Source organism: Brachyhypopomus gauderio, chromosome 11 (genome assembly GCF_052324685.1).
Source record: "Brachyhypopomus gauderio isolate BG-103 chromosome 11, BGAUD_0.2, whole genome shotgun sequence".
Lineage (NCBI taxonomy): Eukaryota > Metazoa > Chordata > Actinopteri > Gymnotiformes > Hypopomidae > Brachyhypopomus > Brachyhypopomus gauderio.
Window position 1 is genome coordinate 13420228 of NC_135221.1, and position 23143 is coordinate 13443370.

At 48.9% G+C, this 23143-nt stretch overlaps 1 protein-coding gene across 2 annotated transcripts in view; it reads left to right on the plus strand.

Annotated features, from left to right (window-relative positions):
• The window catches only part of cecr2 (CECR2 histone acetyl-lysine reader), a 30371-nt gene extending 8192 nt beyond the window's left edge, over positions 1–22179 (plus strand). For both annotated transcript variants that reach the window (XM_077022132.1, XM_077022133.1), the window contains exons 2-19: positions 8262–8356; positions 9615–9798; positions 10164–10285; positions 10401–10487; positions 10779–10837; positions 11113–11273; positions 13702–13788; positions 13907–14060; positions 14779–14908; positions 15445–15482; positions 15675–15766; positions 15993–16119; positions 16646–17004; positions 17456–17605; positions 17890–18592; positions 18795–20637; positions 21569–21629; positions 22070–22179. In XM_077022132.1, coding sequence (XP_076878247.1) covers positions 8262–8356; positions 9615–9798; positions 10164–10285; positions 10401–10487; positions 10779–10837; positions 11113–11273; positions 13702–13788; positions 13907–14060; positions 14779–14908; positions 15445–15482; positions 15675–15766; positions 15993–16119; positions 16646–17004; positions 17456–17605; positions 17890–18592; positions 18795–20637; positions 21569–21626 — 4449 coding nt within the window. In that variant the 3' untranslated portion in view covers positions 21627–21629; positions 22070–22179. The remainder of the gene's footprint in view (positions 1–8261; positions 8357–9614; positions 9799–10163; positions 10286–10400; positions 10488–10778; positions 10838–11112; positions 11274–13701; positions 13789–13906; positions 14061–14778; positions 14909–15444; positions 15483–15674; positions 15767–15992; positions 16120–16645; positions 17005–17455; positions 17606–17889; positions 18593–18794; positions 20638–21568; positions 21630–22069) is intronic.
• Positions 22180–23143: the final 964 nt, after the last annotated feature.

Genomic DNA, 23143 nt, shown 5'->3' on the forward strand with positions numbered 1-23143 from the left:
GTAGAGCAGAACACAGATTTTATTTAAGCACTTCCTGTTCAGGAGGGATGGACTACATGCAGGTAACGTCCACTTCATCTCGCGTGTGTGTGTGTGTGTGTGTCTGTCTGTCTGTCTGTCTGTCTAAAGGGGGTGTGATAAGTAATGAATCAGCAAACCACGTTTACAACAGCCAGCACAGTGTGTTAAACTCCTCCTCTCCATTATCCTCTGCAGTAGCCATGTTGGTTCTTGCCCTTGCTTAACTGTAGCCATATAGTTCACCATCCTGTGTATTTACCACACACTGCCACGACTGCCTTCTTCGATCACACCAACATGTACAAACGTCAGAATAAACAGGCTGCTCAACCATTACCTAGTGCAGAACTACTCTCGCCTGCCCTTTCATAACTATACTAACTTCACACTCCTCAGTCTTTCCAACAGCAACATCCAGCAGCTCCATTTGTAATAACCAACTCCCCTCCCCCAGACATGATTGACAGGTTAGGGCGGCAGTACATGCATCAGATGGTTTCACACGAGGAGCCGGTTGTGGGGGTGTGTACGCAGGGCACGTCCTCCGCGGCGTTTGTTTCAGCCGCTTCTATTGTTGCCTCTCCCTACGTCTCCCCGTCTGTGTCTCCAGAGCACGGCTGCTCCCGAACCCCCAGCGTGGGCCTGCCTCTCTCGGGGGCACCGCTGAGCACGGGCCTGTCTGCAGAGAAACCCGAGACACAGGGCAGCCGGGTTTGCCGTCATCCCGGGTCCTCCAGGCTTTGCGGGGGGGGGGGGGGGGGGGGGGGGGGGGCAGTACGGCGTTCGGTTCTGGCAACACACTGCAAGGACATGCTGGGACAAAGCTGGGCCGTTAAGTGTGTTCTGTGTGCGGCGTGTTCTCTTGGATGGTAGCTCTCGCCGGGCTCGGACAGCTGAGTGCCATGGGGGCCGTGGAGGAGGGGGCGTGGAGAACAGAGTGTGTCAGCCCACGGTCTCTTAAGAGTCTGGGTGTTTGGTCTTTTGGGGAGCAGGGGGAGCAGGCTCTGTGCAGTACGTGCCAGAGGCGCTCTCTCTCTCTCTCTCTCTCTCTCACACACACACACACACACCCACACTTTTCTCACCTCCTCCTCCTTCATGCGCTCAGGCTCCCTCGTGTCTGTGTGTGCGTGTGCGCGTGCATGAGTGCGCGTGTGTGGTGGATAGGCCAGTTGTATTGATGCACTTGGTGACCGTGCTTTGAAAGGCTGACGGAATATACTAGAACAAAGACTTGGCTAGAATCGCTCATCTGCTCTTGGGAACAGTTGCTTGTGGAGAGACACGCTGCCTCTGACGTTTGAGTTGCCTGGTTTTCTTCCTTCATCATCCTTCTTTAAATAAAAAAAAGAAAAGAAAAAAAAGAATTGGTTTGCTGTTTTTCAAACCCCACCTTTCTGACCCATACTTTTGAAGTTGTTGTTTCTCAGTCAGTGTAGTACTGCATGACTTTGCCAGTAGCCATTGTGTTTGGGGAAGCCTGCTTTTTTTTCAGCTACACTTAAAGGTGAACCACCATTTAAGCCATCAAACAGCCCTCCCGTAAAATGTCTTGGTGTGCTTTCTGTCTGTCCTGAATGTCCTTAGACCGCAATATGGTTTTGAAGTTTGAGTGTGAGTTTTGAACTTAGGCAGAAGTTGTCTGTAGCACTTTAATATTTGTGATATTTTATGAATATAAAGAGGACTAAAGATGTGCAATTATTATGGGAGGTTTTCCTTTATTCCAAAAGAAGTGTACATGTGCTTTTTAAAAATAAAGACCTACATGATTATGCCATTGGACTGTGTTGAAGCCCAGTCAACCCCAACCCATTCTTCAGTCATCCAAACAGTCCATTATAGTGTCCACTGGAAATTGAGTAGGTGACATTTGCAAACCTGGCTTTGGCTTTTCAGTCTAGTTGAAAGCTTGTAGGAGGAACCAACTCTCTATAGTTTAGGATAATGTTGCTCATGAAGCTTTATAAAAGTGTGTGTGTGTGTGATTATATATATAGTATATAAAATGTATATATATAATTTTATTTCTAAAAAAAAAAAAAACTTGGTGACTTGTTTGTGGAGTAAAATCAGTCAAATGCCATGTCAAACAGTATTTCGTTTTATTTAAATTGCCATTAGATACTTATCAACTAGCCTAAGTCTTAACTGTATACTTTTATTTAAACTTTTGTGCTATACTGATGACCGATATACTGTCCAGATTGGCATGTAATGTGTGTTATGATAGGCTATGGTGCAGTAAATGAGGAATATGGAGTGAGTGTCAGCTTGGGTAAGTGTGGTCTGTTTTATGTTTTGAATACACAGTGTGCAGCAGTCACACTCCAATGAGCTTGTGTGTTTAGAGTCAAAAGCCATGACTATAAAACCTTTTGTATGTGAAAACGTTAGAAAGGCCAATTAAACCTTCAGATTTAATAAAATGAACAAGTAACTAGGGTTGGCATGTTTAGCAAATTGGTCTAAGTGTAGTCCTTTGTGTTCTTTATATCTGGTAAATTGGTGGTTTGTGTTCAAGCCGTAGACTACTATAGGGTTATTTCAGCATGTGTGTACGTGCCCAGTAGGGTCTGTGTCGTGGTTGATCTTCCAAGAGATTTAGGTAGGGACACCATCAGGCAGACAGCTATGCATGATTCATCACAGCAGAGAGGAAGTGGGTATGTTTACTAGTTTTGCTCGCTGTGTAGGCTGAAGGGTCTCTGGCTCCTAGAGCTAATGAACCTCAGTCACCGGAGCAGTGAGTTCAACCCCAGGAAGTGTCTGACCACCCACCCCTGTCCCGCTGGTCCAGCCGCACTGACACACACAGGTCTGGTGCTCCTCACCCTTTGCCCATACTAACACTATTATTTATATTTCCTTCTGAATTAAGCAGTGTAAGCACTAATTCTAATGCTGTACTACCAAAACTTAAACCAGTGCCAAAAATACAACAACAAATGTTCAAGCCATGCTGATCTAACATTGATCGGTGGTCTGGAGGAAAAGGTTAAGCTGTTAAGGCAGATGCAGTGGCTTAACGACTGTATGGTTCTCATCGCTTTCACACCAAACCCTGAGGGAGACTCTTCAGAAAGGCACTTCCAGAAATGTACAGGACACCCCCTAAAATGGAGTTAACGGTGTCTCTCTGGAAACATGAAATTCTCGTCAGTCTCACCGCTGCTGATAACCCTTCCACCACTGCGCCAACGTTGGTGCTGAGCAAAATATGTTACAGCCAACACCAGTGTGAAGGAAAGCGTGTTAGTCTTGGGTGGGTGTGTTTTGCCGTGGTCTGTTTGACATGTGGGGAATGTGTGGAGCTGGGGTTGTGAAGGTTGTTTGTGGCAGGGAGGGGGAGGGAGAGTTTTTGCCAGGGGAGATGAGCCCTCACACTGTGGAGATGTCCACACCCCTCCCCCATCTTCCTGTTGCTCCCCTTAAGTAGCAACGGCTGTTAACTGCTCCCCCACCATCTGTGGTGAGCCGCTGGCGTGCATCAGGGACTGATACTAGGAACGTCTTGATTTTGCCTGAGACTACTGATATAAGCTAAGAAGAAAAGCTTTGTTGGCTTCTGTGCTTGGAAGTTGGTATACTGGGGGACTCACTGGGCTACGTTGGGTTATTTAGCATTGTGTTCTGTCGAGTTTTCTGGTAATGAGTCACATAGTTTGGTTTGTGACCCAGGTGTTAACCATTTTGTTTTCTTCTCTCTTAGTCACTGTCAATACTGAGATGAGATGTGTTGATATGAAAGTGTGATTTTATTGCTGACCATGCTTATGCTTACAATATCATGACCATATAATTACCATGTTGTAGAACTCACCAAGAGGTGTCTGCATAAGTGCACAAGTTCTCATAAGACACATTTAGGCTTTTTTATGCCGGCACAACATTACAGTATAAAATGTACGGGGGGGGGGGGGGCGTAACACTCAAATGGGTGGTGAACGTAACACTCGTCTGAAAATAAATTCTCCGGTTTAAAATATAGTCTCCCGTAAAAAATTTTTTTTTTGGCATTTGGGTCCGTATCCAGTTAATCAGGAATGTGATTGGGTCCGGACAGGACGGCGTTCGGGTCCGGATCCGGACCGCGATCCGCCATTTGGTGATACCTGGTTTAAGGCATCACATAAAAAAAAAACCAACAACAAAAGGAACACACAACCCCTTTATTCAGTTCTTAACTAAAAACCACATAAGTCTTTGTGCCCATAGACAATTTGAGATCACGTTGTAAAGTTACATTTGTCAACATAAATTAAAGTAACATGATACTTTGATAAATTCGACTTGCAGTCATAAATGATACCAACAAAGTAGAGGCATCATTGCATAATCATTGCAATGTTTTCCAAACACTCCAGTTCACTTACTTGTTTGCCAAACTTTGAAATGCAGTTTGGCAAACAAGTTGAAAGGTGAGTTGCTCCAATAACTCACCTGCTCGTACGTTAAAAGTGTCCTATACTTTTCTATGGTAACTGCCTTCAATGTCACATTGGCAAAGAGGCTATGATGTAAATGTCATGGTGATGCTTTTAGATGCCTAGCTATAATGAAGCAGACTGTTTTTGTTTGTTATATTGTTTTTGTTATTGTTTTAGAGGTCAATGAAACTTTAGGTAAACTATGTAATTCAATTAACGTATTTCAGTGTTGATAAATTGTTTGCAAGATTTGTTTCACTCTGTAGTTGATAGGCTACTGGGAAATAGTGGATTATGTTAAGATGGCATGAAGTGCTTAGTAGTAGTAGTAGTAGACTAGTAGTGCAGGTATACAGTACTGCCATAGCTAACAGGTCAGCGAACTTGCGGTTCAAATAAACTTTCAAATAGTTTCCTTAAGAAATTCTTCCACATTCTGTCCATGTAATAGATTTACACTGAATACATAATGTGGGTGAGTGCTGTGCTTTGACACCTGCATGTTGTCTGTATGCCTCTCTGTAACCATTAGACTGTTCATGTGCTGGTGGTGGCACCATACCAGATTAGGTGCGTGATGCTCCAGGAAATGTTGGGTTTTGTTTCCTAATGTGGCATGTTTCCTGTCAGCCGGAGCAGCGTGGTGCCAGATATGGTCTGAAACTACTGATGTCTTAGACTAGAGTCTGGGTTTGGCCCACATCGGGTCAAATTGCCGTTTGGCTCTCCGGATAAAGTGCTGCCAGTAGACCAGAAAAATGGGGGTGATGACATTTAAGAACAGGGAAGTTCAAAGCTCCCAAATGTGTCCACATTTAAGTGCAGACAAATTAATGGGGTGGATGGATTGATATCAGCCTCCTGTAGATTTGGTTTTGGCAAGAACATCGGACACCCTTTGCCAGTCTGCCAGAAAAGTGGAGCTGAAAGCTTCCCGAGACCAGGTAGGAGAACTGCCATACCGTCTGGGAACACGCATTTAGACATCACACAGCAAACCTGTTCCCGTGTTACATATCCATGTGTGCATGAAGTGCATTTGAAGCCCTAGGCCTAAGCCTAGCGAAGAACACTGCATTTGAAGCCCTGAGATTACTTTTATCGCCACTCTGATCCGTGCTCCGTGTCCTTTAACCATTTGTTGGGTTTCCGTGACTAACGTCCGCTGTCTTGACCGACCTCGTGAAGTGTAGCCGGAACTTCGCAATGAGCCACCTGGTTCAGTACTCCGGATGTTGTCACTTTTTTTCACGTTTTCACAGCATAGGTGGAGTGTGAGATTTCTCCTGCAGGGCTGCACTGTTTGGAAAGAAAGGGCATACACACCACATTAATTACCCTTCTTTTGCCATCTGAGGCACTGAATGGCACATCAAAGCCGTGGAGCGCTGGTGCTAATCCCCCCCAGACCGACTCAGGTTTGAAGTGTGATCAAAGTGCAGCCTGTACTGATAGATGGGCTTTCTCCAGCCCACTGGCTGTCAGGGGACCAGGAAGTTGTACGAGCGTGACACAGGATCTGAGGGACTCGCAGAAGGGGCAGGATGGCCCAGCACTCCAGGCTCGGGAGAGGCAGGACCGCTCTCCAGCGTAGCCTGCCATGAATGACTTGTAGCGAATCAATCTATTCAGGGTCAGATCAGGACATAACCTCAGTTCATAAAGTGATTTTGTTCAGTTATACGGAGAAGTAGAACGTCTGAGGGAGCGAGCTGAATTCAAGATTAGCTTTACCCACTTCGGAATAAAAATGGAGTGAGACACAAACATGATCTGACAAGATCCATTGAAGTGGACATGGAGCGTATAAGGGAATAGTCCTCAGAGCAAGCGCTGCCGTAACGTCTCCACATGTGGGAGAAAAAACTGTAATCTGATTTGACAGAAGGAGCCACTGCATTAGCCCAGGACGCCAAGCCCTGCTGCCTTAGCAAGCCCTTGTTACAGCCAGGCCTGTCACCTCTCCCTCTCAACCCCACCTTAGCGGCTCTGTTCAATAAAGGCTTTGGCACCTCCGTTCTAGCTTCTGCCGAGCACCTGAACAGGATGATCAATAGATTTTAAATTACTCATTAAAATCCTCCCAGGAAGTGTAATGGAGTCAGCGATCTGAGCGTTAGGCGATCAACTTTTTTCTTTGTTGGGACCTGAAATGAGGGCTGTGTGGGTTGCCCATCCCCCGCCCCTAAGCACTAACATGTGTCTCATCCTGTTGTTCAATCTCTCTCTCTCTCTCTCTCTCTCTCTCTCTCTCTCTCTCTCTCTCTCTCTCTCTCTCTCTCTCTCTCTCTCTCTCTCTCTCTCATCCTGCTGACACTGGTTTCCGCGGATCTCCGCAGGCGTGCGAGTCGACCTCTGATGACCCCTTGCTCTTTCTGCTTCTCTGTAGAGACCAGCAGCAATCCTTAGGTTGAGTGAGTCTTGCAGTGAATCGAGGGCCGTCTTCCTCACCCTTGAGTTAATTTTGGAGTGTCACTCTGCTCTGGAGGCTGAAGGGGGGGTTTAAACCAGAGTTGAAAAGTGCTCTCTGTTGCCAGAGGGACCGAGGCGTTAGCTGAGGGGTTGAGACAGAAGAAAAGTCCTGCTAAAAGCTCTGTGTTGTTGCTATGCTGTTCTTGAAGGGGCAACTCAATGAAACGGTCACATGTTGGGGTTAGGGGGGTGCACACACATTTACATATCTGCCCTCTCAGCTCCTCTCTTCTCCTCAGAGCACACACACACACACACACACACACACACACACACACACACACACACACACACACACACACCCTGCTGGCCTCCTCCCTCTCCTGCTATCTGCTGCTTCATACAGCCTGAGCGTGCAGCACACAAGAGCTCAGTGCTGAACTTGACCCTCTACTGAGGCAGTTTGACTGAGGTGCATTCATGTATTTATTTATTCTAGTCATTAAATTTTTTCCCCCAACATCTCAACCCTTCAGCATACCTGAAGGGATGCGGTCAGTGGCAGTGGGCTGATAACATGGCGCCGATCCTTCCTACCACTTTCCTGTACTGTAAATATTGACATTTGAACATACCGGAACAAAAAACCATTATGGATGATTCTGAAAACATATTTGTATTCAGTGTGTAGTGTGAACAGCTAGTTGTTGCAGCAATCAAAATCCCTGCTTGTACAGTGTAATCGATGACTATCAAATGTCCATTAGGTAGCTGTAACCTCTTGTTCCCGTATCAGTTTTATAAATGAGTTGTATCAGTAGTTAAGCTGATACTTGTGTGAGTAGTTATATGTTAGTGCTGTGTAGTGGTGCCTTCTTGAGAGGTCCCAAACACATGAGTCCATCTTCACAGGGGGCCTCTAGCATTTGAGTCATTATAGGGCTAGGTGAAACCGTACTGCTGTGTTCTAACACTTCAGAACCCAACGGTAACATTAAAGGTTTGAGTGCTTCTGGACCTGTGTGGTGAAGACCCAGTGTGCTCGTGCTCAGTCAGGTCCGTATGTCTTCCAGATGTCTGTCTGGATCGCCCAGTGTCAGATGCTCTTGGCACTCGCTGTCTTAGTCTTTCCATCACTTGCGACGACTTGTGTTACGGGAGGTTACGTTTCACGGATGATGTGCGTTTTGAAATGTGAAAAATCCTGAATGTCAGTCAGTGTTGTTCAAACCCAAGATCTTGCCGCCCTGCTCAGTGTAAACACTTGGTAGGAAATCACTGGGCCGCTCTTAAAGGCCAGCTCCGCTGTTAAAGTTGATTATTTTCTCGTAAGCTTGTAAAAGTGAAGCTGGCATGCTGACCACCCTTTTCCTGCCCGACGCCCTCTCTGTGTGCCAGGAACTGGAGCGTGCCCTCCTCAACCAGGACCGGGACTTCCTCTCCGATCTCGTGTGCTGTCTGCTGCAGGGATGTTACCAGCGAAAGGACATCACGTAAGTCGCTCTCTTCGTGCTGGCCTCGTGCGTCGTCCCTGCCTCCATCTTAGACGTTAGATGGGTTGGTGGTGCGCAGACCGTTTCACAGCACACATCATTGCACTTCAAGAATGTGTCGGTGCTTGCAGAGTGAGTTGGTCTCACCCACCATCTGGCCATGACTCACTCCCCGCACTTGTTAGCCGTGTTGATGATGTTCCAACGCTCTGACCGCTTCGCTGTGGCCTTCTCCCCGAGGGAGGTGGAGGTCTGAGGGGGGTGGGGTGTGGCCTCTCTTCCCGACATCCCGACATGGGTGTGTTCGGTAGCGGCTGAGTCATTGCCTGGAGAAACGGCCCGACCCCTCACGGAGGCTCCCCAGAGGAGAGGCAGGGTTGGTACAGCGGGAGAAGCCTTAGTCATTGGGGGTGAGCGTGCGCTGCGTGTGGGAGCGATCCTGCTTGGGGGGGGGGGGGGGGGGGGGGGGCTACTGGAACGGACAGCCGCAGGCGTCCTGGGGGCTACCGCTGGGCCAGGCCTTTCAGAGAGCTGCCCTTTATATCCACACGCTCGGCTTCCCGGCAGAGCAAGGGGGGAGGGAGGGGGGGGGGGGGGAGAGAGAGAGAGAGGGAGGGAGGGGGGGGGGGAGAGAGAGAGAGAGAGGGAGAGAGAGAGGGAGAGAGAGAGGGAGGGAGAGAGGGAGGGAGAGAGGGAGGGAGAGATGGTGTGTTAGAGGGGATGGTGGGGGGCCTGCAGCTGTATGCGAGTGCATTCTGCTCTCTCCAGATAAGCCCATTCTCTCCTCCTTTCTCGCCCGTGCTGCGGTGGGGGTCACCCCGGGCCTGGCCCCTTGTTTCTGTGCATCTCGGCAGGAACTAGAGCTCTTCTCACTTTTGGGCTCGCCCTGGCGACATGACCCAGAACTAATGTTTGTTTGCCCAGTCAAAAGCAACATGATAATGGAGCCAAAGACGAGACTGCTGTCTTCTTCCTGGAACCTCGGCCATATGCATACATTGTTGTTTATTTCTCAAGTGATACAATTAATAAAAAATCATAAATATTTAGCATATATATAAAAATTCATAAATATTTAGCACATATAAATATATTTTCTTCTTCTTCTAAAGAAAACACACACACAAAAATATATAAAGAATAGACAGTTGTCTTTGACCTTAGGAACATGTTATTAGTTTAGATATTAGTTATGTAATTGGATATTATGTAACTGCATGTGTAAAATTAGACCAAGCTATCTTCTGTGTCCTGCCAGGTCTCAGGCCTACAGTGGTTACTTGGAAGACATCATCAGCTACCGCTGGGAGCTGGAGGAGGGGAAGCCCAACCCCCTGAAAGAGGGATGCTTCGAGGATCTGGCGGCCCGCACACAGGTGGAGCTTCTCCACAGACTCTGCGACTACCGCTTGGATGCCGCCGATGTTTTTGACCTGCTCAAGGTAGGACTCTCATGCAAACAAACGTGTGATTTAAAGGGGCACCATGTCAGATACTTCTTCAAGGAATATGGCGCAGTGATCTCATCCTGTTTAGGGGGAAACCATTGGGGAAATCATCGTTATCCATAAGAAATTGCATGGCTTGCTGCTTTTATAGCCAAATAGCATTTATCCATTTATTATCTCTCTTTTACTAGCATAGCACTAGTGTAACGAGTGCCTGCAATCCAGAAATATGAAACGTGGAAGCAAAGAACAAATGTGTTGCTCGGGATACTGTTACCGTGGGCCGTGGGTGTCAAGGTGGTGATGCTTTTAAATGATGCGCCCTGTTCCTTTTAAACACGCCGCCTTGTTCTCCTCAGGGGCTGGACGCAGACAGCTTGCGAGTGGAGCCTCTGGGCCGTGATGGAAGCGGCGCCCGTTACTGGTACTTCTACGGTACTCGGATGTACAAAGAAGAAGCGGTGAAAAGGCAGGCGGTCAGGTGGGGCTGTGCGGACGGGCCTCCCCACGTCCTGATGTGAACCTGGGTGTGGTGCACACCTCCCGCCACTGCACATTCATACAACACGCCCTTTTGTCCTCCATTTGTTTTGCAGCAGTGAGACTCCTGAAACGGTGAAAGTGCCAGAGAGAAAGCGGAGAGGAAGACCACCAAAGAGGAGGCTTGAAGAGACCATGCTTGTGTAAGACCTCTGGTTCTTCTCCATGTTAAAGGGTTTATTTCAAGTACACTTTCATATATAAATATAAGCCCAGTGAGCTATTTTTATGTTCTGATGCTAAAATGTCAACACTGCCCTGCTATATTAACCAGTCAGTGAGTTTCTCTACAAGAAACTTCAATCTGCTGTTTTGTGATTATGAACAATGCGTTGATTAGTGTGGCTGAAGAATCAGGGAGGAGAAGGTGGTTCTGTCCTGTAGCACAAGTTAAGGGTATAAGGTCAGAACATCTACTCCATGGTCTGTTCCAGTGAGATGGAGGCGATGAATGCGGAGGAAGATGTAGACGAGGTTGTGCAGTTGGGTAAAGGTGAGTTACCGTCTCTCCCTCCTGACCTCTTACTCTGACCGTAAATCCTAAATACTACCCCATTCATTCCCTTTACGCTTTTATCATCTGCAATTATTGCCGACAGATGTTTGGTTGTGATGCAGCTGATCATTACCCCCCCCCCTCTTTTTTTTTTTTTTTTTTTTTTTATGATCTGAATTCTCATCAGATAACTTCTTATGATATCCCATCTGTCCCACAGTTTGTGTGAACATGTGAGGGCCATGATGAACTGACTGTGTGTGTTGTGACAGAGCGTGAACGTGGGGCCTGGTCTCTGGTGTGTGACACTGAGGAGCAGTGGGCCAGGCTCGCTGAGAGCATTAAGGACAAAAGCTCTCCTCAAGACCGACACCTGTACCGCATCATCACCCAGAACTTCCTGCCTGAGATCAGCAACATGATCGAGCACAGGGTCAGACTCCACTCCTCGTCCCTCACGTTTACACCATCTGGAGAAAAACCAAATACACACACATGTAGACCCTTAAACTGGATCAGCTTCTATAATCAGATAAGATATGAAGGTTCTGTGCATGCAGAAGTGCGTGGTGCAAAACCAGTTTTCATTTTACTGGCTGGATGCAGGAGCATGCTGTGCAACTGGTCTGCACACGCTCACAATGCCCCAGCCTGGTTTGTCCAGAAAGGGGCCGCAGGGTCTCCTGGTCTCATGTGCAGGGGCGGGGCAACTGCTCCCTGAGCTGCTCAGGCATGTTGAGTGTGTTGTAGACTGGCTCTTGTAGACTGGCTGTGTGCTGCTCAGTTAGGATTCTTACTGGAATTGTGCTTTCAGACATCTCCCAAACAGCAAATGACGATGCAGAGAAAAAAAGCTTCATTTATGAGGATTTCCTTTTGCCTTGTACTTTTAGCTGGTATTCAAGTGAATTAGCATTAACTTGTGGCTTACATGTTTAACAGATAATATTAATGTCATGTATTTATGTGTTAGTCACAGTGTTTGGGTCCTTGAAAAGCATTATTATAAATCCTGAACATGCTTGCTGTGAAAATGTTGATCGTGCACTAGAGTGGCTATTGTCTGTACCCATGCGTGGGGAACTAATATACGCAGTTACCCGGGGTGGACGGAGCGCTGTCGGCGTTTCCCAGCCTTGACACGGAGCCCCCGCACTGCCGCTCGCAGGGAGTCCTGTCGGCGCTAATCCATCCAGCATGTGACGCGAGGCAGGCTCTCACCTTGAGGTGCAGTGCTGCTCGCTGATTGATGGCGTGCGGCCGGGGTCGTTGACCTCTTTAAGTGGCGACTCTAGAGGTGGTCCGGCTAGGCCTGCCGCCGTAAGAGCTGTGTGGTAATGCACTGACTGTAAGGAGGAGGAGGAGAATGATGATGATGACGATGGGGGGGCTTGAATGACATTCCGTGTTGCTACAGCCATGAGCCGCAGTTGCCATGGGTACAGCTGGCCTTGCTGCCCACACCCCTCCGTCACACCCCCACCCTCCCCATCCCAGCGTCTGCTGAAGGTTGAGCTCATCTGTGGGGTGGGGTGGGGTGTCTGAGCTCCTCGTCGTGCGTGTCAGACAGGACCTTGGATGCAGTGTTCTCTCTGAGCGCCATGACTGACTAGGCACGGTTCTTTCACCCAGGCCCTCAGCAGCAGTTGGGAGGCAAGGCAGCCTTCAGGGCCTTAAAGGGTGGTTACTTACCACTTGTAATAAGTTTTGTCTTCATATTTTAGTCAGTGGAGGATCTGAATCGCAAATGAAAGAAGCTTGCAGCTCATTGGATAAAATAAACGGCACTGCATTAGTAATTGTGCATCCAAAACAAAAATGCTCTAGATCTGTGTTGCTTGTTTGTTTGATTTTTCATGTGGTGGTTGCTTTAATAAATCTGAGGATGAGCAGCTGTGTTTTGTAAGTCATAAGGGTCTGTATGCAGGAAATCTGGCTTGTCATTGGAGAACTTTTAAGCCTTTTTAAAATACTCTCCACACGTCTGAGGTAATTTCAAAAGAGAGCAGTCAAGTCTTTGTTTAAGTGATGGGTAGAGCATTTCATTTAGAAAAGTGATGGATTTGTTGGTGTACATTAACCTGCTGCTGGGGTGAACAGAGGGCCCATCAGCTAGAACATTTCTTTACTCCTGTGACCTCACTGACACGACAGTGCTCTTAACGTACACACAAGGGAGAAAAGGGGAGGGGGGCAGGGAAGGTGGGAAGGAGGGAGGAAGGAAGGAGGGAAGGAGAGAGAGAGGGGAGAAGGGAGAGGAGAGGGGTAGCAGGGGAGAAGGGGAAGGAGAGGGGTAGAGGAGAGGGGTAGCAGGGGAGAAGGAGGGGGAGAGGAGAGGGGTAGCAGGGGAGAAGGGGAAGGAGAGGGGGAGAGGAGAGGGGTAGCAGGGGAGAAGGGGAAGGAGAGGGGGAGAGGAGAGGGGTAGCAGGGGAGAAGGGGAAGGAGAGGGGGAGAGGAGAGGGGTAGCAGGGGAGAAGGGGAAGGAGAGGAGGAGAGGAGAGGGGTAGCAGGGGAGAAGGGGAAGGAGAGGGGGAGAGGAGAGGGGTAGCAGGGGAGAAGGGGAAGGAGAGGAGGAGAGGAGAGGGGTAGCAGGGGAGAAGGGGAAGGAGAGGGGGAGAGGAGAGGGGTAGCAGGGGAGAAGGGGAAGGAGAGGGGGAGAGGAGAGGGGTAGCAGGGGAGAAGGGGAAGGAGAGGAGGAGAGGAGAGGGGTAGCAGGGGAGAAGGGGAAGGAGAGGGGGAGAGGAGAGGGGAGAAGGGGGAGTTGGAGAGGGAGGGAAAGAGAGAGAGGGGGAGGGAGAGAGAGAGGGGGTGGAGTGGACAGGGATGGAGATGAATGTCCTGACAGGAATATTTCTCTGCAGGAGCGAGAGCAGCAGAAGAAGCAGTCAAACCCTCCAGTATGGAACTCCCAGCGCCTGTCTGAGAAATGCATCAGTAAAGACCAGGAAGTAACTATTCAAAACCACCTACTCCTAATGCCTGCTCGTTACTATGCATTTTGTATTTAATTAAGTCTTGTGAGAAGATAAGTCTTGAGACGTGTGTGGTCTGTCGTTTGTGTCCCAGGAGAACCTGAAGGCCGTTTATGAGGTGGATCTGAAGCAGAGAGAGGAGGACCTGGACAGGCAGGTTCTCCTTGCTGAGCAGCGACGTGAAGAGGAGCAGCTGCTCCGGGAGGAGCGTGAGCGTGAGGAGCTGGAGAGGGCCAAAGCGGCCGAGGGTACGTAACACCCCTGCATCCGCCCCGCACGCCAGGAATGCTGGGATATCACCCCGGATCACCTGCATGTGCGCTCCCATCTGCAAAGGGGCGTTGACGCGCCTGCCTCTAGCACACGGCTAGCTCGGTCTCACGAAGAGTACAGCCGGGCGGGAAAATCCCCGACCTCGCCCGACACCCAAAACTCCCCGAGCTCCGCTCTGCTATCGTCTGTCAGAGGCTTAATGAACTCCTGATTGGTGCTGTGCCGACGGGCCGCTCTCCTCGTTAATATATAATGGATGACGGCTGGGTCCTGTGGAGCTCTCTGACCGATCCTTCCCCAAACCTCTTTAATGCGCCCAGCAGGGCGTGCCTGCCACGGCCTTTCAGAGGAGCACAGAAAAGCACCTCAGCCCTTTGTCACCCGAGCCTTTTGATCAGGTTTGCCTTCTAAAGCTGCTCATTGAATCACTCATTTGACTCTTCTCTCGCGAGCCCTGGTTCTTAATCACTTGGCAAGAGCGGAGCGAGCGAAATAACAGGTGCTTTGGAGACTCGTGTGGGTTTTTGTTTGTTTGAGGATTGGCGTGGACGTACGTGCGTGCGAGAGTGCGTGCGCCCGCCTGCGCGTGCTTGCCGGAGGGATTATGAGCGCGCGCGCGTGCGCGTGTGTGTGTGTGTGTGTGAGGGGCTTGTGGATGTGCTCACTGGGCCGCGCGTGTGTGTCTCCATCCAGAGCGCGCACGGAGGAGGAAACAGCGAGAGGAGAGGGCCTGGCTGCTCTCGCAGGGCAAGGAGCTTCCGGCCGAGCTGCTCCACCTGGAGCCGCACTCCCCCGTCCGCCGCACACGCCACACCAAGGAGCTGTAAGAGCTGTGCTCCAACACACCACCCACCCCCGCTCCACCTTTCACTCGAAATCAACACCCGCCATCACAGCTCCACACGTTTCAAATGCTGCCGTGTGTGTGTGTGTGTGTGTGTGTGGTGTGTGTGTGTGTGTGTGTGTGTGTGTGTGTGTGTGTGTGTGTGTGTGGTGGGGGTACAGCAGCTGGGATTTGTTGGAATGCCTTCCCAATCATTTATACTGGCTCAGTTCTTAGCACAATGCTAGTTGGGAATGCTGACATTGTGTGGCCTAAGCCATGGCCTGGGACATGCTTTTGTGACTAAATCCCATACAAATGGAGACATGAATACACTTCATATGTTAATCTCTAATGTTACCATGTGATTACCTTAGATGTTGTTTTCAATTCATGCATTCATTCTGCATTAAATAACACTTGCACATGACATCTAGCCCACACTTCTTCCACATAAGAGATGTGTACTAGTTTTTTTCTCTTAAGTGGCGCTGTTATTCCTCTCTACTCACTTTCACTTCTCTTTTCTGTTTTAGTTATGAAATTGACGACGATTATGCAGCTCTGTACAAAGGTGGGTGTCTGTGGCCGCCCAGTGGCGTCAGCACAGGGAACGTTTCCTCCTTCATCACCTGCAGTGGTTTCTCTGCTGTAAAGCTGAACTACCCCCACTCTTCCCCTTACTACCCCCCATCTCTCTCTAATTCCCACCCACCTCCCCTCTGTCTCCCGCTCTTTCTCTCCCTCCCTCTCTTCCCTGTCTCAGTGCTGGAGGCGTTGAAGGCTCATAAAGACGCCTGGCCCTTCATGGAGCCTGTGGATGAATCCTATGCCCCAAACTATCTTGACATCATTCAGGTGAGCTCCTGCTTATCTCCGCTCATCTCAAACGTCTCCTCAGCGTCTCCACTTCAAGCATGTAAACGTCTGTAAATTTACACATCAGCTGTGAATTTGTTAAACGTCCATGTCTGTACTGTTGACCTTCATGAATTGGAGATGGCTCTTTTGAATGTTCATAGTTTTAGGAAAAATATACTATGCTATAATTTCTCCTTGATAATTCATGTACCTCTTCTTGTAGACTCCAATGGATCTGTCCACCATTGAAAGAAAACTAAATGAAGGAGAATATGTTGCCAAGGATGAGTTTGTAGCTGATGTGAAGCTCATGTTTGAAAACTGCCTGGAGTACAATGGAGAAGACAGTGGTAAATGTGGTGGTGCTGGGGGGGGTTTGTGTGTGTGTGTGTGTGAGTGTGTGTGTTCAGGCGCTGACAGTGATTAATGCAGAGTGATTGAGCTGTCCTCTAGTGTGCTAGGTCCTGCAGTGCTACACAGACATTCCTTCCCTCTGCCCCCCCTCTGTGGAGCCATCCATCTGTCAAAATGGTCTCCCCCCATTGGTGGGGACTGCAGGGTCAGGGGTCAACTGTGGCTCTGTGACCTGGCCCACTGACCAGCTCTTGATAGCAGGGGTGTGTGTGTGTGTGTGTGTGTGTGTGTGTGTGTGTGTGTGTGTGTGTGTGTGTGTGTGTGTGTGTGTGTGTGTGTGTGTGTGTGTGTGTGTGTGTGTGTGTGTGTGTGTGTGTGTGTGTGTGTGTGTGTGTGTGTGTGTGTGTGTGTGTGTGTGTGTGTGTGTGTGTGTGTGGGGCATGCCTGTTTTTGTGTGTGTTCTGTCTCACATTGACAAGTTAAATGGATGAGTCATGTCTGTGTGTTTTGCTGTTTCTCCAGAGTACACAATAATGGCAGAGTCCCTGGAGCGCTGTTTCAGCAGGGCTCTGCTCAAACACTTCCCCTCCGAGGACGGGGACACGGACGAGGAGTTTCACGTGAGCGCCAAAGACGACCGCGACCGTAAGGAGAAGAAGAAGAGCAAGATTGTCCGGCACGCTGGGCCCGAGAGCCTGATCCGTGCCACCGAGCAGGTGCAAAAACGCAAAGTACCCAGTAAGGGAGGCAGCTCTCCTAAAGAAAATGGGCCCAAGCATGCTCCTCCGCCCCAAGCATTCCACGGGTCATTACATACCCAGAACGTCCAGTGTCGACCCGGGAATGACCCACGTGCTGCTATGTACCACTCTGCTCAACAGGCAAGACCCAATTCAAATGTCCAGTCGTGTGTGTGTGTGTGTGTCTGTGTGTGAGATTTAAAAATTGTAGTGAAGTACCAAAGGTTTCCTAAGAAACAGGCTGTTTCAGACAGAGGTCACTCATCACTCATGTAAGCAAAGTGGACATGGATATAAAAGCTGGTCATGCAATAGAGGAGATTGTTTTAGGGAACATTTCCGAGTTTTGTACATGAAGATGTGTAAGTAATCAGTATGAACAGATGAGTAGGATAGGCACTTAAGATGATCCTGAAGATCATCAATCTGTAACGAAGTGAAAATTAGCTGGGGGAGAAAATGTCTAGAGTAAAATGTAGATGATTATTGATTTACATACTGTATAATAATCAAATACAGAAGGTACATGTCATCCATCTCTATATCAGAGTTTAAAAGAAATAAACTTTATTTTGTTGTTAATATAAAACAGCTCCAACGGCCTCCTGGTCTTCCAACACCAGGCATGTATGGTCAGCGTATGATGATGGACCATCGATATCCATACCCAGGCCAGAGAACTCTCATGCCTGGTGGCCCAGGAGAACATGGCCCTCAGCCTATGCCTCATTACAACATGCAGGTATGATCTTTCTTAGGAGTTTTATGGAAACACTTTATGGAAAGTCTGCAGCCCAGTGCATATCTGAAGTCTTTTGAAGAAATAGTAAGCCCAAATATAATCTTGAGAAGTAGTAGTCCAAGTGTGAATTCATCACAATACTTGCATCTGTCAGGTGCATTTTGCTTTGTTAAGCTGCTCTGTCCTTAAGATGAAGTACACAGAGCTTCCCATGCTATGTTGATGGTTCCTTGTTCTTGTTTCTGTATCATTTAATAGTTGTATTCCCTCTTTATCACTTGCAGGGTCCACCTGTAAATGGTCCTCATCTTGGTCCACAATACCGAATAGGTCCTGAAACTCGGCACCTTCAACCACAACATCAGCAACATTCTTACATCGGACCTACTCATGGTCCGTCATTGGGCCCAAGACCGATGGCCTTACAGTCTGGAGGCCTGTGTACCCCTCCATCCGAAGGCAACATGTACCCTCCTCGCCAGCACCCTGACGGACAACCCATGCACCCCATGGGGAACAACTACCCCAGGCCGGGTGTCCCCATGCACAACTCCTACACCCCCTATGGCCCGCCACCAGCTCCCTACAATGCTTGGCCCAACACGCACCATCAGGGACAGCAGCAGTCTGGAGGCGCTATGATGCAGGAGCAGCCTATGGCCAATCAGCACCCCTATGGTCACGGTGTGATGCAACCCCCGCATAACCCTGCGTATCACCCTAATGCTAATGGCCCTTACCGGATGTCTGCGGTCAGCTCGCCGGGGCCCATGGGGCACCGTTCTCCCATGACCCCTCAAGACTCCAGGCCGCATGTGGGCTCCATGATGGACAGCCCGGAGATGATTGCCCTGCAGCAGCTGTCGGCCTCGTCGTCCCGACGCAGCGTCGAACCCTACAAGCCTCCTCCAACCGCACCTGAGAGTCAGCTCTCCAGGCCTGGAGGAGATGTTGCAGCAAGCCAAGCTGCAGACAGAGCACCCAAAGGTAGGAAAGTCTTCTCCAGCAGTGCTAATGTTGCTAGCCTGCTAGCATGTGAATGAAAGTGGTCCATATCAATTATTTTTCGTTAGAAATGTTAGAGCAACATTGCACTTTTTGCTAAAGATCCCTTCTTAGCAAGACAAAAAAATATGCCGTAAACTGTACAACATTTTCCAACAGTGTTTCATCTCTGTTTATTTTATAGGTTCAGACCTTGAATTGGCTGCTAAACTTCCAAATGAGGTGGCCAGCGGTCCACCTCACGTTGGCCCTTCTGACCACTCTGAACCGCCCAATGGGGTCCAGCAGAGTCCCAGTGCCACCGAATGGGGGAGATCTCCACCTCCTCCTCCAAGCAACACCTTAGCAGAACTGTCTCCAGGTGTGCTCTCTACACCAAAAAAAGACCGGTCACAACTGAAGGGAGACGACCATGGACAAGTAATTCTCTCTGTGCCCAACAGCAGTCCCCAGCCAACCTGCCAGAATGCTCCACAATCAGAGTCCCAGTTGCAGAAATCTGAGGATCCCTCTCTGCTCTCTTCCTATAATGGTTCAGTAGAGGTTCCTCAGAAAGCCCCAGATGAAATGCCCTGTCATCCTTCTAAGCAAATGCCTCCAACCGCCCTTCCACAGTTCTCCCAACATAGCCTTTCACACTTGCACCAAAATATTCCTCATCGAGTGTTACAAAGTCCCCCTCAGCAAGTTCACCAGGATATATACTCTCACAATGGACCCACACACATGCCCCCCAACACCCCTCAACAGATGCCCCCTAATGGACCAGTCCGAGGTTCACAGGCAGGGCCTGTCCATGGCATGCCACAGACTGTGTCTCAGGACGCCCAGCCTGGAGCTCAGCAGCCAGCCACCCTCACCTCTCTGCCCCCAAGTCACCCTGTGTCCCAGCCACTTGCCCAGCCGTCCACCGCTGACCGAGGAGACCAAAGGCCCAGTGAACCTACTCGGGAACCTGGGGGCAGCAACCCAGATGCCAACATTGCTCCTACCAATTCCAACGGTCACTACAAAGAGCAACCTTTCAGCCCGGACTCTCAGACGCAGCCAGGCAGGCTAGAGATGGCGCCGCCCCATGGACAGACTCTGCCCAGCCACACTCGTGGTCTGGAGAACAGCACCATGGCTCAGTACAGCATGGGTGCTCCAGCACCTCCGCATTACGGCCAATACATGGGCAGACCGCCGCCACCCTCGGGCCCCTTGCCTTACCCGCCACCTCGGGCTATGAGCCCACATCAGAATCCTTCTCCTTACCCTCCATATCACCAGCAAGGTGGTACCTATCAGTACCGGGTGGGTCCCCAGCACCACCAAGTCCATCCCAGCATGCAGGGTCCTTACCAACATCAGCAGCAATACTATACACAGCAACAGATGAACGTTAGGCCTGGATTTCCACCTGGAGAGTGGCCCAGACCTCAGTACCCTCTTCGCCACCCCACAATGCCCAACTCCTACCCACCCATAGCGGGTGTTGGTATCAATGGTCGGCAGAGGGAGAACACCATGTCTCCTCTGGGCTCAGAGGGCTCCGGTAGCAGTCTGATGTCACCAAGTCCTCTCCCTGATGGACCACAGGGCAGCTCTGCCGAGAGTCGGGACAATTGCAGCCCTGCTAAACTTGCTCGGATAGAGGATGGCTCGGACCGTCCCGAAAGCCCTAAAGAGCTCCTGGATCTGGACAGTCACAATGCGGCAAACCGTCGTCGCACCTCCGCCCAGTCCCTGCACCACTTCCCCTACGACCCGAGAGCCATGCATCCCAGCATGCAGCAGGGTGGAGCCCCACCACCCCACATCATGCCCGGGGGGCCATACACCAGACCTCAGCACCCCAGTGGACATTTCGCCCCTCAGCATCCCCACCCACACCTGATGGAGGCCCTGCAGCGACCCCAGCACCTCTCCTTCCCCCCCAGCCAAAACCGCATGACCATGTACGCACCCGGCCAGGCTGCGGGCCACTTCCAGGGCTTGATGGTGCCCCAACGAGGAATGGTGCCTGAACATTTATTTCATCCCAGGTGAGAGAACAATTTCTGAGAATGACTGCTTTAAAGGAACACCAAGTTAACCATTCTTTAGACTCTGGTTGGATTTGAATTCATGTCCCATCTATTCCAAATGTCCTTCATTGGTTTATTAAATAATTTATTAAAATGGTCTTGTGCACAGAGCAGTTCCAAACTGTTTTTAAATTTTTCTCAAAACACTTTTTCAGGACATTTCAGTGTTTCTCTGTCATTAATTTTATGAATGGCATTTTAAACCATTAAATGGTTTTTAAGAAAATCAAGTGTTTTAAGAAAATTAATCTAAATGATGATCTGCATTACTTCTGAAAGGCTTTCCATTCAGCAAGATGTTGGACCAAAGAAAATCTTTTTACCACTTAATCCTACTGATGTTATATGGTATCAGTGTGACTACTGAGAGAAACTCCTGCATTTTAAACCAATGACGGCTGTTGATATTAACAGCTGTTGATGGCATGTGTGGCGCATTCCTTTTTTCTTTTTTTTTAACAGACTGTGAGAAATTTGATGTTAAAAACACTGATGCCATATGGCATTGCTGAGCTGTAACGGCATAATGGGTAAACGATTTATGTAAAATAAAATAATTATCAGATTGTCATTCACTATTTACACAATTACCTGGGAACATGTTGCTGAAATGTTCGTAGTTTTCTTTACAGAGGAGAAATGGAGCAAAAGGACTTGTAAGTGGTCACAGTTTACATCCAAACCCACAGCATGAGAGTGTGCACTCTTTCTTTGATTTCCTTCCTGTCTTGCAGGAATATGGGAGGTTTAAGTGTGAAGTGGCCCCATCATGCTGTATGGAAATGCTGCGATTAACGCATGCTGTGTTAGGGTTCCTGTCCTCGCACTACCATGCTGATCGTTCCATTTTAACCTGCAAATTCACTCCTGTGTGTGTCTTGTGTGACAGGCAACACATCAGAGGTGCAGCAGCTCCCAGTGGGCCTGGCAGCAAGCAGGGAGTGTGACAGGTCAGGCGCTTCACCCTCTGCACCCGCCACATGGTGATGGTGCTGCTGTCGCTGCAGTGTCTGGCTCTCCAGCACCACATTGCGTGTCGAGTTTCATTCCAGCCACAGTGTTGTGTGAAAATAAAAGTTCCCTGGAGAGGAAGGACAGCCATGTTTCAGTACAATTAGTTTCAAGTTCACTTCTCTTTACTGGAAAACTTCTGTATTTTTCTACTAATACCCCCCCTTCCTTTAAATTCTTATAAACTAAAGTTATCAAATATTTCTTGTTCTTTAATGATTGGCATTGTTATTTCCTGTGCTAGTTGAACAGAATCAGAAATTAGCCATTTCCTCACCTGGAATAATAGTTAACATGCTCATAACTCCGATGTGGCGTAAGGCCCATTTCAAGGCAGAGCGTGAGCGTTATTCATGTCTCCATTTTTCCTGTGCTACAGAACAGCAGTGAGTGCTGCTTGAGCTGCGTCAGACGGCGTCCTACAGTGAGGAAGAGCTCCGAAGGCCTTCATGGCAATGGCTGAAGAGCGTGAAAAGTTCCACTCTGCTCAGTGCACACGTGGTGGTGGACCTCCTGTTGAGAACTGTTGCTGGCTCTCTGTACATATCCTCCCTCCTTGTGAGAGCCCAGGACTGCCAGAAAACTGCACTTTGATGGCATGAAGCCTCCTTCTGACCTCTTTCCTGTAGGAACTACACCCCCCAAACTCCTTTGCTTGCACATCTAAAAGGAAAGTGATCAGAAATGGGGACGTTGTCCCCAAGAAACTTAAGGGGTCATATGTTAACTTGGTGTTCCTTTCCAAAGTTAAACTCAGGTGTTGAGAAGAAGGCACTTGTAGACCGCAAAAAGTCCTCAAGAGGCTTCCGATCCCCATTGACACACTGGAAACTGTTGCCTTGTTGCATTCTCGCTGAATGTCGTGTGTGGGTGTGTGTGTGTGTGTGTGTGTGTGTGTGTGTGTGTGTGTGTGTGTGTGTGTGCGCGCGCAATTTTAGATGTACTAAAATGACAGCATAAAGGGGCACTGAGAGGGTCACCTGTTCTGCAGGAGTACAGGCCAGCCAGACCAGTGGTCTTTGCTCATGTGGCTGTGGACCTGTGAACTGTATCAGAATTTCCGCCTGCTTCTGACATGGCATCCTTCAACATTGCCTTGGCTCAAAGAATGTGTTCAACTTCCTTGACTCACAGAGATCTCAGCTGCTCCTGTTGTGCACTAGAGATAGTCTTTCATAGTCTTTAATACTGGAATTAGTGGCCTTGGACTAGTAGATGTGTGCTACAATGTATATACGATTCTATATCATGACCTTTCTCTGAGATTTACCCCTCTGATCTCTGAGCTGTAATGCATGTTTTGTGATTCACTTGACACATGTCCTGCTAGTTTATATATTCACAGAATGAGAAGAGGCTTTTAAAGTGTGAAATACTCACCCTTCTTACACTTTTTGTCATGTACATATTTTGGGTTCCTTCACCTGTCTCAGAAACCATCACGTAGAGGGGA